Source organism: Canis lupus, chromosome 23 (assembly GCF_003254725.2).
Source record: "Canis lupus dingo isolate Sandy chromosome 23, ASM325472v2, whole genome shotgun sequence".
Lineage (NCBI taxonomy): Eukaryota > Metazoa > Chordata > Mammalia > Carnivora > Canidae > Canis > Canis lupus.
Genome location: NC_064265.1, coordinates 31,357,689 through 31,374,290, shown reverse-complemented (window position 1 = coordinate 31,374,290; position 16,602 = coordinate 31,357,689). Strand labels below are relative to the sequence as shown.

The 16,602-nt window shown below is 55.1% G+C and overlaps 1 protein-coding gene and 1 long non-coding RNA gene across 2 annotated transcripts in view; one reads left to right on the top strand and one right to left on the bottom strand.

Moving 5' to 3' along the window:
• Nucleotides 1-14,421, top strand: part of KY (kyphoscoliosis peptidase) — a 48,230-nt gene extending 33,809 nt beyond the window's left edge. Inside the window, exons 9-12 of the mRNA XM_025448932.3 lie at nucleotides 4,406-4,594; nucleotides 5,839-6,029; nucleotides 10,110-12,300; nucleotides 13,021-14,421. Coding sequence (XP_025304717.1) covers nucleotides 4,406-4,594; nucleotides 5,839-6,029; nucleotides 10,110-11,005 — 1,276 coding nt within the window. The 3' untranslated portion in view covers nucleotides 11,006-12,300; nucleotides 13,021-14,421. The remainder of the gene's footprint in view (nucleotides 1-4,405; nucleotides 4,595-5,838; nucleotides 6,030-10,109; nucleotides 12,301-13,020) is intronic.
• On the bottom strand, nucleotides 1,115-11,569 carry LOC118352034 (uncharacterized). The gene is made up of 4 exons (XR_004808457.2): nucleotides 11,477-11,569; nucleotides 7,964-8,055; nucleotides 4,515-4,613; nucleotides 1,115-2,956 (listed from the first exon to the last, which is right to left on the bottom strand). It is a non-coding gene; the product is annotated as an uncharacterized LOC118352034 (long non-coding RNA).
• Nucleotides 14,422-16,602: the final 2,181 nt, after the last annotated feature.

Genomic DNA, 16,602 nt, shown 5'->3' with positions numbered 1-16,602 from the left:
GAAAAAAAATCACAATATTTTCATCAAGGTACACACAAAAAAAGAGCATGCTTCATTGCCTCTCCCATTGGTACATCCCTCCCTCCCTCTCTTATTTTCCACATGGCTCACGTATTCTGGGAGGAGATCAGAGTTGGGGAAGTACACTATGGTCAAAGCCTGATGCCTGCAGAGCTCATTGGCCACCCCGGACAGTGCAGCCACCCTGCTGAGGCCTGGCAGTGGTGTGGCTAACACAGTATTACACGGTTCCCACAGCAGGACCCGGACCATGTCTGTATAAAATAATAGTCACAGACTGGATCCACCAACTCCTCAATTGATACCACTGGTGTTGGCAATTTAAAAGCTATCAAAAGTAAAAGCCAACTCTACAACCTGAGATTATTAGATAGATGTCCTGGGATGATATTTTAGGCTCTAGCATGACTAGTCAGATCTCATTAGGAAGTGGAAACATTTCTCACTTTCTGTCCCTTCTTCAATACTCTCCTAGATCTTTCCAGCAAATTCCTCTTCCTTTGGGTCTCCTTAAAAGTCTGTATCACTAGCATTTTAGTGATGCTTCACATATCTGCCCCTCTTGCACCTATCAGCACATCTAGGGAAGCCAGTGAATTTTCCTTTCAGAATATTTTATTTTATTTTATTTTTAAGATTTTATTTATTTATTCATGAGAGATAGAGAGACAGAGACATAGGCAGAGGGAGAAGCAGGCTCCCTGCAGGGAGCCCGATGTGGGACTCGATCCCGGGACTTGGGGTCACTCCCTGAGCCAAAGGCAGACGCTCAACTGCTGAGCCACCAGACGTCCCCAGAATATTTTATTAGGCTATAATATTTATTATATGAAATGAGATGATATATGATATTATTCCCTGGTGCCTGGTACAGTGCTTTGCACGAAAGGTGGTGTCTTTCGATGGCATGAAATGGCTATGGGTCATCCTGACTAGCAACCAGCAGCTGGAATTACTAGTTCCACAATTTTGTGAGAGAATTATGGATTATTAACAATAATGCTTTACATTATGACTTCTTTGTCCAATCCATCTGGCACATTGCTTCCAGGTAGTAAAATACCCTCATGTCATAGTCAAGCATGGTATAAGCTCACAGCTAAGTTTCCTTTTTCATCTTTATTCTGCCCCAGGCATTCCCCATGGCCTCCCCAGCTTCCCTTCAGCTTGTCATAGGAGAATCACCCCCCTAGAGACCATTTAATCCAACATTTCTTTTGGTCCATCGTGGGCCTGGCAAGGTCACCCTAGAGGTGACCATGTTACTGAGACTGAGCCCTGATCCCCTTTCTCAGCCCAGGGACCACCCCTCCGGCCACCCACTTCTGCTTCCTTCTGCCCTTCCCGGGCTTGGGGTCAGGATCTCACTGCTGCTCCCCGACCTGGCTCTCAGAGCCTCCCTCCACTCCATCCCTCGGTGGGAGGGTAGCCCCGGGCCCACTGGCCAGGCCCATAGCTTCTCCCGGGAGGACACTCAGCCCGAGTTCCAGCCGGCCACACTGCCCACAGCAATGCCTGCTCCGTCTCACTGCAGTGCTGACGGGCCGTGTGGATGTGCAAGGCCCTCCTTCGGGCCCAGACCACAGCGGGCCATGAGCGGAGGCGGACCTAGTGGGCAGCGTGTGCAGAAGTCCACAGCTCCCCGCAGCCAGCACACCTACCCCAGAACTGTTTCCAGGTCTCCACTTGTCCCTCCACACGCGCCTGGAAATGGATGCTCACAGACGTTGCTGGCCAAGAAAGGAAGATAACTCACTGAAGAATGTAATCTCAAGTAGTATTTATGGCTTTTTTCCAATTCTAAAAGTAACACCTAATCACTACTGAAAATTTAGGAGATACAGAGAAGTTTAAAAAAGAAAATTACACTCATCCATAATCGCATTACTAGGAGAGCAGGTGCAGCCCGCCGGTCTCACTCTGCCGCCCTCCTCTGTCTGCCTCTCGCCCTGCACGCGCACCCACGCACCCACGCGCACGTGCACACACACACTCGGGCCTTGTGCTGATGGCCCGGTTGTATGAGCTTTTGTCAGTTAACATCGTGTCAGGAGCATGTCTTACCCCATACTTCCTCTCACTCACTCTGGGTGGGTGGAGCCCCACCTGCCAGGGAAGCCCCCCAGTCTGCTCCTCTATCCCGCCCTTCTGGCCTCACTCTCATCCCAACCCCTCTGCTGCCTGGAAACGTATCCAGTTCCGACCCCCAGAAGCATCCTCTCACCACCCTCTGCAGCTAAGGAGACCGGGGACTCTCCAGGCATGCACGCTGCACTTTCTTTCCCCACCCGTCCAGGCCTGCCGCCCCCCCTCACTTTGGGGCTCCTTCTTGGCTTCCTGCCTCTGGGCTGCCCTTCTGCTCCAGGAGTGGGTTTCGGCCTGTACCAGCAGAAACACCTGACATCCCAGTCCAGTCCCTCTTGCTCTCTGCCCCGCATTCCCCAGGTGCTCCTAAAATCCAGGGGGCCTAGCTGCTCTGTTCTTGCGGCATGTCCTAGACAGCCTGGGAGGCCTGGACCTCCTCCTGTGAAGCTGTGGGCAGAAGGGCACCTTCTGCACCCTGCCTGCACCCTGCAGAGGAGGGAAGTTCAGGCAGACGTGGGAAGGGGACACTGTTGTCGTGTGCGGGTGGAGCGACCCCGTGGCAGGGTGGGGTGTGGAAACTTGCAGACCCCCCATTTTGCTTCACGGATTCTCTCAGCAAATGATAAGCAATATTTAATCCAGCATTCTAGTGGTTAATTGAATATATGTTTTTGGGGCACCTGGGTGGCTCAGTCAGTTGAGCGTTTGACTGAATTTCAGCTCAGGTCATGATCTCAGGGTTGTGAGATTGATCCCCACACTGGGCCTGGAGCCTCCTTGAGATTCTCTCTCTCTCTCCTTCTGCCCTTCCCTCCACTTGCTTGCAGGTGCGTGTTCTCACACTCTCTCTCTAAAAAAAAAAATTAAAAAAAAATAAAAGAAAAGATTTAGAAACCTATGTTTTTATAGGGAAAATTTCCCCTGTTCCTATTATGGCTGCAGAGCCATCTTCCCCATTACCCTGAGAGGCTCCGTGGCCCTGTTGCTTAGAGCACTGGAGTCTGCAGACCTGGTCCACGGAAGGACCCTGGCCCCCAGAGGCCTCCAGGCCTGGCTAACACCCAGTGTACAGAATCGGTTCATCTGAGGGGAGTGCAGACTCAGCAGGGCAGCTTGCATGATCCTCAAAGGGGCCCTATTTAAGGAGCCACCAGAATAGCCTGGAAATCATGGACTGTGTTTTTATTATGCCAATCTGCCAGAAGTGGAAGGAGAGAGTCTTAAAAAAGGAACACCTTTTTCTAATTCACACAAAGACCCCCAGGGGAGCAAGCACAGGGCGTCCCCTGGGGCAGATAGTGGTCCACTCTGGTCACTGCCAGGTGGTGGGCAGGGCTGCTGAAGAGGAGAGCCAGCTGGTCATGGAAAGACTCTCGGGGCTCTTGCATTGGCCTTGGGGTGGTGCCTCAGGGTTTCGGCTACAAATGCCCACATGGGAGCTTGCCCAAGATTTCTGTGGTCCCCATAGGTGACCTTCACCAATCTCTCACTGCCCAGGCCACAGAAAGTGGTGCCAGCATGGTTGTAAGCAGTGGGGGAGCACACTGTCAGAGGGCCAAACAAGTCAGGCTGGCTGGCCCACGTGTCACACCTCAAGGGACATCCATGGGGGACTCCAAAACTGCGGCCAGGACCATCAGTCAGCAGACTACCTTACTGCACTGCAGTGGCCCTGGTGGTCAGACCTGAGCCATCTCAGCAATGGGCCAGTCTTCCCCAGTCAGGGCTGCAGACACTGGCCAGCCTGCCCCAGCTGTCCCCCCACGGATGTCCTAAAACAGGACATAATGGAGAGACTAGGGCTGAGCTTTCTCCTGAACCCTCCTATCCAGCCCCCTCCCTCATCACCCCACTTGTGTCACCCAGACCTAGCTCCTCAATTTAGAGCTGCTCTGATACTTCGAGAACATCATTCTCTCCCTGGTTTCCATGTTCTCGGGGTGATACTCGCCACGGCACCCAGTGTCCTCCCAGAGGGCTGCGGGGAGAGCACTCAGGCAGGTTCTGTCTGGGGAAGAACGTTCCAGAAGTGATTTGCCCCGTCCCCTAGGAGGAGCCGGCAATGGGGACTAAAGCCAGTGGGTGCCAGCAGGACCAGCCAGCCCGGTGTCCCCCTGTACCTCCCTCCCCGCCCCAGCCCTGGGGATGAAAGTCCTCAGGCTGTCTGTATGGGACCGTGTGAAAGGCAGGGAGGGACTGACACGCAGCAGACAGGCCTGCGCGGGGGGCCATGGACAGAGTCCCAGGCAGTGGGCAGCCCCGGCGGGAGCCCGCTCTCAGACCCCTGTCCCGCCGCCAGGATCGCCGGGGTGCAGTGCATGACTGTGCCTGGCTACTCCAAGGGCTTTGGCTATCAGACGGGCCAGAGCTTCTCGGGGGAGTTTGACCACGCCTGGAACGCCGTGTACCTGGAGGGGAGGTGGCACCTGGTGGACAGCACCTGGGGCAGTGGCCTGGTGGACTCTGCTACCTCCAAATTCACCTTCCTGTAAGTATGAATCTGGGTTCTGTTGGTGGAAATGGGGGACACAGGTGAAGGAAGCAGCAGGTGGGGCAGGCCAGGTGGGAGGGCAGGGAGAGCCAGGTGCGCGCTGCCGGCCACCCCAGCCTTCCTCGGGCTCTGAAATGAGCTGGCCCCAGGCCGAGAGGAAGGGCCCAGACCTTTTTGTCACCTCACCCTCCACTGACTAAATCCCTCCTCTGGCTCCCCATTGCTCCCTCTACCCAAGTGCTGAAAGCCCAGCATTTATTTGCCCACGGGCCATACAAGAGAGGCAGGCAGGGCTGAGAAGCTACTGAACTATCAAGATTCCCTCCAGGCCTTTGACCCATTGACCATATTGTAACGCAGGGATGCCAGAGTTCTCTTCCTGGTGTCTGTTTCCCCCAGACACCAGGGCTCCTCCGCACTGAAGGCAGCCACATCACATCTCGGAGGAAGGGGTTATAGTTTGTGGGAAGGGGGCTGTGGGTGCCCAGAGTCCCTGTGAGCCGCAGTGGGGCAGGGTGGTGGGGTGCAGGGCACTGGAGCACGTCTGTTCTCCAAGGCTCTGGCCAACTGTGGTCTTAACCTTAAAGCCATGACCTTCCTCATGGATCATGACATCTCTCAGCAGCTCAGATTCCTTTTTATCCAGAAGAATGAGAGCATTGTCTCTGATTTTTGCAGTCTAAATCTCGACAGTCCTGCACACAGGCCAAATACAAGCTAAGAGTGAAGCTTCCCCATCTCAGATGAGTCTCCGTGTTCTTCTCCTGATCCCCATCACTAACCTCTAGGGAGCTGTGTCTCATTGGCCCTGGGGACCACAGGAGGGCTGCTCACCCAAGACTCCCTGCCTGCCGTCCCTCCACCCTGATGGCTGGGACCTCGTCCATGGGTTATGCCTTTGCTCCCTCAAATCTCTTTTTGGCTTTGAGTGTAGGGGGAGCCCATTCCCCACCTGGACACAGCTCCACGTGGGCTATGGCCTTCTCTTAAAAGGGGCCTCAGATCCTGCCATGGCTTCTATTTCTGGAAGCAGCCACTGAGGAGCCATCTGCAGTGCCCATGTTAAGGCTGGAAATAGTGCTTCTTCCCCTTGGGTTGTTGGCAGGACCCCTTCTGTGGATGTGTTAGGCCAAAGAAGGCCCCAGGGATCCCCCTGTGAGCCCCCACCTGCTTCTCCACAGAGCTGAGGCCTACTCACCCTATATGGCTACTGACCATCTTCCTCCCCACCCCACTTCTAGATACAATGAATTCTACTTCCTCACCCATCCCGCACTGTTCATCGAGGACCATTTCCCAGACAACAAGAATTGGCAACTGCTAAAACCACCTCAATCCCTGAAGCAGTTTGAGAACAACATGTATCACAAGAGTGAATTCTACAACAAGGGGATGCTGAGTGCCCACCCAGAGACTTCTGTGATCAAAACAGGTAAGCCCTGAGCAGGTGGCCAGCATGCGAGCATCAGAGACAGAGCAGCTTTCCCTGTGTCTCAAGGTATCTGGGCCTCCAGGGGACCGCCCTGCCAGGGTACAGCCAGGGTCCCTGAGCTTGGTGTAAGCAGAACGTATGTGCAGATGCTTCTACGGCAGCCAAGGCCATGAGGCCATTGGGGCAAGATCCAGCCATAGGTCACATTTGCAGGGACAGGTACCCGCTCGCAGCAGCATAAACCAAAAACGGGGTGCATAGGAAGTCCTTGAGTTTCCCTAGCCCCTGAGGGCCACACTTACAGCCCAACCTGTCAGGGAGCCAGGACTGGAGGGTCCCCAGCTGGATGAGTTTCTCCCAGTTCCCAGAGCCAGTAAAGGACTGCCTCGGGCCGGGCTGTACCCACCCCCAGTTCAGGTTCCCGACAGGAGTTCCCAAACTCCTGGCAAAGAGCTCCTGCTGGCCCAGCCAAGCAGGGATCTCCATGTCAGTGGTCTAACCAGCTAGTGGGAGAGCAGCGTGGGTCTCCCAGGACACAGGACTGGGGGGGGGGGAGGCGCTTTATTCAGGAGCTGGAAGAGTACAGGCACCGCCACACACAGGGGACAGACATGCTCTGGACGGGCACAGCAAGCCCTCCAACGTCTGAGCTCAAGCTCCGCTAGACGAGGGCTGGCCCCAGAGGCGCAGCCTGCCTTCCTCCATGCCCTTCCCTCACAAGCTCAGATGCTCACTCTGCCTGCTTCCCTCCTGGAGGCAGAGGCCAGCTTTTTCCAGCCAACGTCCCTGGGAGTAAGAAGTGCAGGACACCTAGCTGAGCTGTCCCCACGGCTGACCCAGACTGACCTTTACTCCCCAGGTCCCCACAGGGGCCACAGGCACCGAGCTAAGTGTGTTGTGCACTCTGAGGTTTAGGGGGAGCCAGCTGTGTGGGAGAGGGTACAGAACTGTGGTCACGAGCCTCGCAGAGCTAACCACAGAGGACTTTGTCTTATGTACGTCCAAGGCCCTGGCACCTGGTCCAAGGCTGGGCACATAACCTGGACAGGCTCCAGGGCTCAGCACAACCTAGTCAGTGTACCTACCCCCCACCCACCCGCAAACACACATACACACACACACACCACTTCAGCAAAGGCCTGCCTGTTGGTACCATCTCTGCTAATGGGGGTGAGGTGGGGGTGGGGGTGGGGGTAGAGGGATGTGTATTCCCAGGAGAGAAGGCCAAGCGCACAGGCCACCTGTGGGTGGGCCTGCAGGTGAGCCCCATCCCACACTGTAGAGTGATAGGGGCATGGGGAGCACAGGTGTCCCCAAGTTACTTCCAGCTGATTTGTCCCTTCCACCTCACAATGGCTTCCTTAACCAGTTTGCGGAGCTCTCTTGAATACTTTTTTAAAACTACAAATACCTGGAGGCTCCTGCTGCTAAAATAACAGCATGAGGTTGCTATCTTTGAGAAAGTGTTTCCTCTGTTTATATCGGATGGGGAGCCTGTTCTGTCTAGTGCAGGCTGTGGAACCACAGGGAAGGATGGACCAGGCCACACCAACATCAAATTAATGCCACGGAGTAGAAGAACTTGCCTTTGCAAGAGGCACAGAAATGTCAACGCTGGGTTTCTTAATATACAGTAATCTCAAATTTGATTCCATATTCATGATTGCTTATTTAAAGAATATTTCTTTGTTGGAGCTACTTTCGTTAAGAGTAGGGATGCGGAGAAAGCAGAAGAGGGAAACAGGTGGGTGAAAGACAGGGAATGAAGAGGACAGGGGATGTGGGGAGTGGAGTACCACCCACAGGGGTGAGGGGAGGTGCAGGGAGAGGATGCAGGGGAGGATGCAGGGGAGGATGCAGGGGAGGATGCAGGCTCCCACAGAGTCCCCGGAGTCGCCAGTCCTTCTTTCAAGTCTTCGGGCCATTCAGCTCACCTTGGTAGAGAATCTGCTGGCCCAGGTGCCCTCGTCAAGCCTGAGGAGTGCAGGAAAGGAGGGAGGAGGGCAGCTCCCCACAGTGCTCACCCCTGCAGGGAAGACAGACATCACAGAGAACGAATTCACTACAACAGTGCTGCTTCCTGAAGGAGATGTGGAGCTAGAAGAGGGGCTCCCGGGGGAGCTCGACCTCACTCCTCTGCAGTCAGACATTATGCTAAGGTCTTAGCAGGTTTAGGGGAAAGCAGTGGAGGGAAGAACATGAGTGAGGGCTCTGGGATGTGAAGGAGCCCTGGAGGATGTGGGAGGATGCTTGTGCGGGTCCTGACTCAGCTTAGGCAGGAGGCGACAGACTCTCACTGGTCTCCAGGCTGATGGTGACCCACATGAGTGAACCCAGGAGTTGGCAGGTAGATATTTTCCCAGGGGCCCTCGGGAGGCCCTGTGGAAATGCTGGGTGGACACTCCACCTCAAAGGTGAATTCCGTGGGATCTCACAGCCAACTCAGATGCAAGATGGAACAGGATGGGGCCATGAGCAGTTGAAGGCTGAGATGGCTTCTGCCCACTGAGTTGGCTTAGAAGAGGAAGTGAGGGGAGATTCAGACCAGAGAGACTCATAACAAGCCTGTTGCTCCTGGTCACTTTCCTTTGGAGGTAGATGTCCCATAGCGGCTGGAGGCAGTGGAGAAAGAAAGCAGACAAGAAAAGAACACCAAAGCACAAGGGGCCCCACAATCAATATACCAGAAAAGGAAGGAAGGGCAGCAAAGGGCTTGGGGTGGTGGTCAGCAGGCTGGGCTGGAGAGCGTGGTGGCTGCAAGGGGAGAAGAGGGCGTCCAGGAGGGCCTGCCAGCAGCCCCGATGCTCCAAGGAACTCACTGAAGTCTTTGGACGGAGGCCAGATGAGAGTTACAGGGTGGAAGAGGACCGCAGTGGGGAGGGGTTCCCTGCCAAGGTTTCTGGATGAGGAAGCCCACGAAGAAGCAGAGGGGAGATGGCCAGTGAGCTCCCATCTCTTCCTGCTGCCTGTGTGGGATTCTCACTGGCTGGCTGGAAGTTAGCACTGAATGCAGTAGCAGAGCAGCTTGGAGTCGGGGCCCTTGTGGCAGATTAGAGGGGACATCTTGGAGGTACTTGTCCCAGAGCCCAGGCATTGCCTCCGCAGAAGAGTACTGGACCTCAGACTGGGGAAAGGTGACTAGTGAGCATGGCTCTGGCAGTAGTCTGTCTCCTTCCCTCATGCTCATCTGTGAACACGAATGGGGCTGGGGAGGTTGCTGGGACAAGGAGCAGGTGTGGGGCTTCCGAGAGGAAGGGGCTTGAGGCTCTGCAAGGAGCCACTGCCCTCCCCCGCCCCCGCCCTGCCCGTGGTCCCTCGAGACAGGGAGGACCAGGTAAGGAAATGCTCATGGGCTGCAAGACCAGAGGACTGACCACCTGTCCCTGAAAAACAGCAGGACAGAGGAAGATCACAAAACTGGTGGGCATGGGGAGAGGCAGAAGGAGAGTGGATGCCAAAGGCCCTCCAGAGCCGGGCCAAGCCACAGCTAAGTGAGAGTCCTGGGGTTGGGGCAGGAGTGGAGCGAGGAGGCAGTCGTAGCCCTGGAGCACAGCCTCTAGCGCACGATGGCATTCAAGCCAGGTTGTAAGGTCCTGTGTTCACCTGACAGCTGCTGGCAATGAGCAGATGCGGAGAGAGCGGTGGGAGGCAAGACTTAAGACCTGGAAGGAGACACAGGGTGTCCAACGGGTCACGGGCCCTCCTTGCCCCTGGGCCCTCTACCCGGTTCCAGAATCAGGCTAAGCCTCCATGCAACCTTCATCTAATGAGAATCACTAGGGTGAGGCCAGCATCTACGGCTGGGGCGGATTTTCTCTTGAGACCCTCAGCTTTCAACTCCCTCTCAGAGAAGCACCTGCCAGTGGGGAGGGGATCCTTTTAGTGTACGCCGCAGGTGGCCCGCATCGAGGTCTGGGATACCACCGTGATTGCTTAAAATCCATCGTGCTGAAAGTATTCACATCATGGAAATGGGCAGATGCTAGAGTCAGGGTCCCCCCGGAGAGCCAGTTGTCAAACATTTAGCAGCACGTCAGCACATATTGGATCCACCTCCCGACCCTGGTTCTGTCTCCGCAGTGAACGGGAAGGCCACCATCACCATTGAGAGCTGTGCCCCGACGCTCTTCATGTTTATGCTCAATGGCAAGCAGGAGCATGGGCTGCTGAGCCTCAGGAAGAACGGGATGAAGCTGGACATCTACCCTCCCACAGTGGGCACCCACAAGCTGCAGATCTTTGCCAAAGGCAACTCTGACATCTACAGCTCGGTGCTGGAGTACACACTCAAGTGCAACTACGTGGACATCGGTGTCCAGCTGCCCGCTGAGCTGCACCAGCCCGTGGGCCCCAGCTGGTTCTCGGAGCAGATGGGCATCGTGAAGCCCTCCCACCCCGACCCCATCATCCACACCAGTGACGGCCGCTGCTCCGTCAGCTTCGGTGTAGACGAGGGCATCAGCGTCCTGGCTTCCCTGCACGGGGACGAAGGCCCTATCACCGAGGAGACCGGGCGGCGCTACATCTTCCAGCTGCACCGAGAGAAGCGGGCGGAGCTGAAGGTCCAGCTGCCCCAGGCCGGCAAGTTTGCCCTCAAGATCTTCGTCAAGAAGAGGCTGGAGCCGGGCAACTACGTCTTTGTCTTCAGTTACCTTCTGTGCTGTACCAACACCAAGGTGAACTGGCCCATGTTCCCCGAGAGCTTTGGCAACTGGGGGCAGGACAATGAGTTGCTGGAGCCCCTGTCGGGCGTGCTTCCTGCCAACCGGAATGTCCCATTCAAACTGAAGCTACATGGTATCGCCAAAGCCCTGGTGAAGGGGCAGGACACGTGGCCCCTGACCCTGAATAGAGAGGGCTACTGGGAGGGCAGCTGCAGCACGGCCGGCTGCCAAGAAATCTATGTCATGGTGCTGGAGAACGCCAACCACAACTTCTACTCCTACATCCTGAAATACAAAGTGAACTCCCAGTGAGGCCTGGTGCCCGGTCACGCCTCCCAGAGGGCCAAGGCCAGACCTGCCCAGGGAGGGCCCAACGGAAGTGCAGCGAGCCCCGGCCACCAGCGAGTCTGCATGAAACCACTTCTGGGCCTCTGCCTCAGTCTCCCTGCCCCGCCGTGGAAGCTGCGATGTTTGTGTTCTGATGGCTTCGCTCAGCTGTGGCAACGGCCGAGAGGACTGAGGCAAAGGCCCTTTAGAAGAAAAAGGTGCTATGTAAATCCAAGGTATTGTAAACTGTACACCACTGCCCAGATGCCCCTTCTCGTATTCATGCTGTTGTTGTTTTTGTAGGGTTGATGTGGGAAAGCAGGCATATGGCCCCAGCAGAAAGCTTTGCACGTGATGGTGAGAGGACTCTCCTCTACGCCCCACAGGGACCCGGTCTGCGAGGCTGAGTCGTCCTGAATCACAGAACCCCTTTCAAGTAGCATCGGTGTTTCTCACCAATTCCTCGACCCCAGGGAGGGTTGGACGCCCATTTTTCCCAGACCTGACCATCCTCTGCATTCCTGCAGCCTCGTGCTCTTCAGGAGCCCTAGAAAAGAGAAGGTGTGAAGAGGAAGCCAGCCAGGCCGCCTCTGCCTGGAGGTTCCACAATCCCTGTATACTCTGGGGATGTGGCAATAGAGAAGTCGGAAGGGGGCCCCCGGTGCCCACTCTTGGGTGGCCTGGGTGGAGGGCCAGAGGGCGAGGGACGCTGCAGCAGCCCCACAACCTGAGTCTGAGGGTGTGAGACCCCAGACTCCGTGCTCCCAGACGAGCCCACAGGGCAGTTCGGTCCGGTTCGGTCTAGCTGGTGGTCCTCCAGGCCCTCTCAGAGCCTGGGTGTCAGGCCCTGGCCTGCACCTCCATAGGGGGAGCTTCAGGAGGCTGCTAGGCCCTTGGGGTGGGGGCTTGCGGACAACCCTAAATAAACACCCAAGCAGGGAGGCCGGGCAGGGAGTCGGGCAAATACCACAGTGTCCAGGAGACTCGGGAACTAGCAGGGCCCTGCTGGCCCCGAGGGTCCCCACGCGCGAAGCCCGCACAGGGGGACCGCCCCGCCCCGAGCCTCTGAGCTCGTCTGTCCCCGCTCCTTCCCCGCCTTGCTCTGACAGGAGAGACCCTGGGGTCCGCGTGCACCTCCCGGCTGCCCTAGGAGCCTGGGCCCAGCGGCCTCGGCGGCGCCTCAGGCCCGTGTTGCCATGGCAACGGCAGAGAGGAGGGAAGGGGAAGGGGGAGAGGCCCGCGTGGCCACCGCAGCACCCCGCAGCGCCCGCCCCCTGCAGGTGCTCCCGCCCCCTGGCGCCGGCTCCCCGCCCCTCCCGGCTCAGCCCCTCACCCTGAGAGCGGGACACTGCCCCCGTCCCCCTCCCCCACGCTGCTAAATGTCCCCAGGCTCCGCGACAGCCAGGCCAGCCGCTGCTCACGCCTCCTCTGCCTTCATTCTCACATTTGTGTATTCAGCAAATGTTCACGGGGCACTTAATGAGCACGGGGCTCTGTGCTAGATGCCGGGGTTAGGGGGGAACAAGGGGGTCCCGCCCCTGCCATCTCGGAGCTCAGGGTGGGCAGCAGCAGCCTCCCCCCAACAGGCCTGCCTAAGGCTGCGGGCTCCGGAGGCTTCAGTCCATCCTCTCCCTGGGGTCCCAGGGCCATGTTCTAGGGCTGCCCACCCCCCTGGCCGAACACGAGGGCGGTACACCCGGGGGGTCTGAGCTCTCCTCTGGCCCGTGTCCCACACCCCCTTGGCAGGCACTGTTGTCACCCGTGCCTGGAAAAAAGCACAAAGGCCCCAGAGGAGGGACCACTGAGCACTCGGCAGGGAAACAAGGAGGGGGTTCTGATGCCCTGAAAACAAATTTTTTTCACACCTTTGATTTTATGGGCTGAAAGAAACCTGCTGTGTTTTATCTGAATAATAAGTGCCTCCTATGACTCATGTCGCTCACCGGACCCAGAGCCACGGGTCGTCCCGATGAGAACAACGTGCGTCTTTTTTAAAATAGTGCAGCTAATGAATACATTCTGGAGCATGCGGAGGATGCCACCCAGCAACACAGGAGCTGCCCCAGGAAGCAAGACAAGGCCCAGCCTCGCAAAGTGTCTGCGGAGCAACCACGTGCCCCTCCGTCTGCGGCGTTAACCAGGGCCCCCCCCAACCACCCCACCCCATTTGTAAAGACAGCTGTGGGCGCAGCCAGAAATCACCTGTATTTCTCTCCACTGAAGTAAAAATACATGAAATGAAATCCAATCTTCATGAATTTTTACACGCATGCTGCTCAGGGTGGAACGCAGGGCTGCATTTTGAAGTCTTTTATTCAAATCCCCAGCTTTGTTTCCTGGTGGCGCCGTGGCGCGACGGTGGAATGGCACGGGCGCTCCCTGGTGCCCAGTCCGCGAGCTGCCGAGAGTTCACGCTCACTCCGGCTCACTCCGATGTTGGTGTCACGTTCACCGCGTGCTTCCTGGCGTGCACACGGAGCGCACAGGCTGTGGGGCGAGCTTGGGGACTGCCTGGCAGGGTGAGAAGACACCGGGGTGTGCCACTGGGGAGTGTTTTGCCGGGAAATCCCATCTTGACATGCAAACCCTGGGTATGAGACTGGAAGGGACAGCTCTGCGAGCGCTCGTTACTGTGCCCCCATTGTAAGGACCGAACCGATCACACTCCGAGCTTTGGCCCCGCAAGTCCTAGGACGGTGGCCCTCACCCCAGGCAGCAGGGTGCAGAGGTCGGGGAGGGTGAGGGAGTTAACTGCTCTTAACTCCTTGCGTGCGGCTTGGTTGGCTTGGTTCCCAAGCGCCAGCAGCACAGCTGGAGCCCGTTTCAATCTGATTATGATCATTGTGAGCTCCCCATATGCTACATTGTCCCACCAGAGGCAAACCTCTCACCGCCTGCTGAGATTAAAAGGAAATAAATAGAGTAACTGAAGCATGAAGGATTTAGGCTAGACATAAAGAACTATTTCCTGTTTTTAAGCAGGAGGGACACGTTGCCAAGAAAGTTTGTGAAATCCTCTTCTCAAAGGACTTGGAAAGTAGAAAAGGTTTCCCAGTGGTCTGGGTATTAGACGCTCTGCTCACTGGAAGGACTAAATTCTCACCAAACCAGTTAATCCTTAAAATACGCTACATGGCCCCCAGCAAACGCAAGGTGAACAGGATTGCCGCATCCTTTGCTGTTAGCAGCGTGTTCAGAGGCGGGTGTGCATCCGCATCCCACATCACTTTATCTGGGGTCTATCATTTCATTTGGAATAAGTAGCTGGAACTCTTAAATGGTGATTACTTTTCATAATGTGTGTGTTGAGTTGTGTGGGCCAGTGGCTGTTGAGTATGCTTTCCCCACATTGTTGCTGGTGTTGTTTTTCAATAAAATTTATATTCATTTTTATCCAACAATGTAATTATCGATCTGTTCTTATCACTGCTCTCACAAGGGGGAAAAAAATAGGAAAAAGCACTTTCATGTTCAAAGGGAGCCCTAGCAGAAAAAAAAAAAAAATCAATGTCCCAGCCATTTGAATGTGATGGGGAGATGCAAATGGAATGTCAGGCAAATAGCTATTTCACATTAAAGAAAACATAATTAGGTTAGCTCCAACCCCTCTCACTCACATGCCTTTGAAGAACATGAAGGCAGTGTTTCTTTCATTGAATCTTGTTTAACTTGAAATTTTTAAAGTCAATCCCAATTTTTGTTATTAGGAGGAGGAAAAAAATGTACCCAAAATGCCTATCAGCCTACTTTTTTTGCTGTTTTGAGTGTGTGTGTATATTTATACATATCTTGATTTTCATATATATACAGAAACTTTCTAGCAATTTACCTAAACAGATTATTCATAAATTAGACATTTAGGGGAATAGAGAAAGTGAACATCCAGGCACCTCTGAGAAGCTGCTGTAACCATGGAGACCATTCTCGTAGCTGTAGTGTGAAGGACAGAAAGAACTGTGTTCGCAAATCTGGCCTCGCTCATCCCTGCCCGCTGGACCCACAAACGTGAGCCCCAGCATACTCCTCCCGAGGAAGGAAGCGCACAGGTGGACCGTGTCTTTAACAGCATATTAAGGAGAAGTCAGAAGAAAGGCTCCCACATTAATAGGAGGAGGAACTCTTAAATTCTTAGAACGGTCTGAAAATGCCACCCCCGAGGCTGGAATGGATGACCTCTAACGTCCCTTCCAGTCCGGAGAGTTTGTGATGCTGTGTCTCTGTGAACAAATGCTGGCAGGTGGTAGACCTGGGATTGTCAGTTTCGGAACATCTGAAGGGCCCTGCTGTGTTAAGAGCCTGCCCTGCAGCCCCCAGCAGACTGCGCTGCTGGCTCCTCTCTTGCCTAAGGGCAAGGGGCTGGAAAAAACCCAGCAGAGGGACCAAAGGGAAAGCAACAGCCCCTGACAGGATGCGGCTTCTCTCTGATTTTGCAAGCAGAACAAAAGAAAATAAAAGTCAGGCAGCAATTGGGATGCCTTCCCTTAGATGTCCCACAGGCATCCCCGAATCAAAAGATACTGAACCGAAGTCACTCTCTTCCCCCAAATTACCTCCACCTCCTCCTGGGTCCTCAACACAGTAAATACATCCCCATGCCCGAGTCCCCAAGTCAGACTCATGATGGTCACTAGTGACCCCTTCATTCCCCTCAGTGATGAAAGTCCATTTCACTTTTTTTTTGATGAGTGGTCCATTCTGATCCACTCCCCCAGCCCCGCACCCACTCCACTCTCACAGCCTTTGCCATAATCCAAGCCTTCATCATCTCTCAGCTACGCTGTCGTGATTGCTTTCCATGATGACATGAGGGCCCCACCACCACCACTGCCCCATGACGACTCCATGTTTCCTCTTGTAAGATCACCAGGACTGTTGGAAACCTAAGACAAGGTTTCCATGAAGGCCTTCCAGAAGAAGTTCACCATCTCTGGTGAAAGTATCATTTGTGTCAGGTGCTGATGGAAAAGGTAGGTCTTCAAACAAAAACCAGTCTTAACAGAGAGGCAGAAACTCCTCCTTTTTCCTGGACTCTGAAAGGCCGGGTGCTGAGGTCTTCACTCACGGGCGGTGCTGTGTAGGGTGGCTCGTAGCACCACAGCTAAAGGAGGACCTGTGACAGGGTGAGTGGTGGAGCCTAGCCTGAAAGTGAGTGTAGCGACACCTTGTAAATCAGATTATCCACATCCGTGGCTCATAGATTTGCCTGTTCTCCTCCTGGAACCAAAACAGTATTGATCATATGTTCAAATGTGCCAGGTGGGCTTCCTGGCCGGCAGATGCTGAGACACAGGAATGCAAGTGGGGTACCAGAGGGTAATACCTGTGAAAGATAAAGCAGGAGGAAGCAGGATCAGGTGGAGAGAACTTCCGACCGTGGTCCAAGTCCCGGACAACAGAAGAATCCCATTGTGCCGAAACAGCCAGGCCCTAGAGACCCCAGTCTGCTCAGTCCCTGGCTGCGGGCTGACCATGAAAGAGCTTGGCTTAGCTCAAAAACAGCATAAGGTTTCTGATCCATCATGTGAGAAGCCTAGAAGCCATCACTCCCTCCAACAGGTAAAAAGCTGGCAAGTTGAAACATC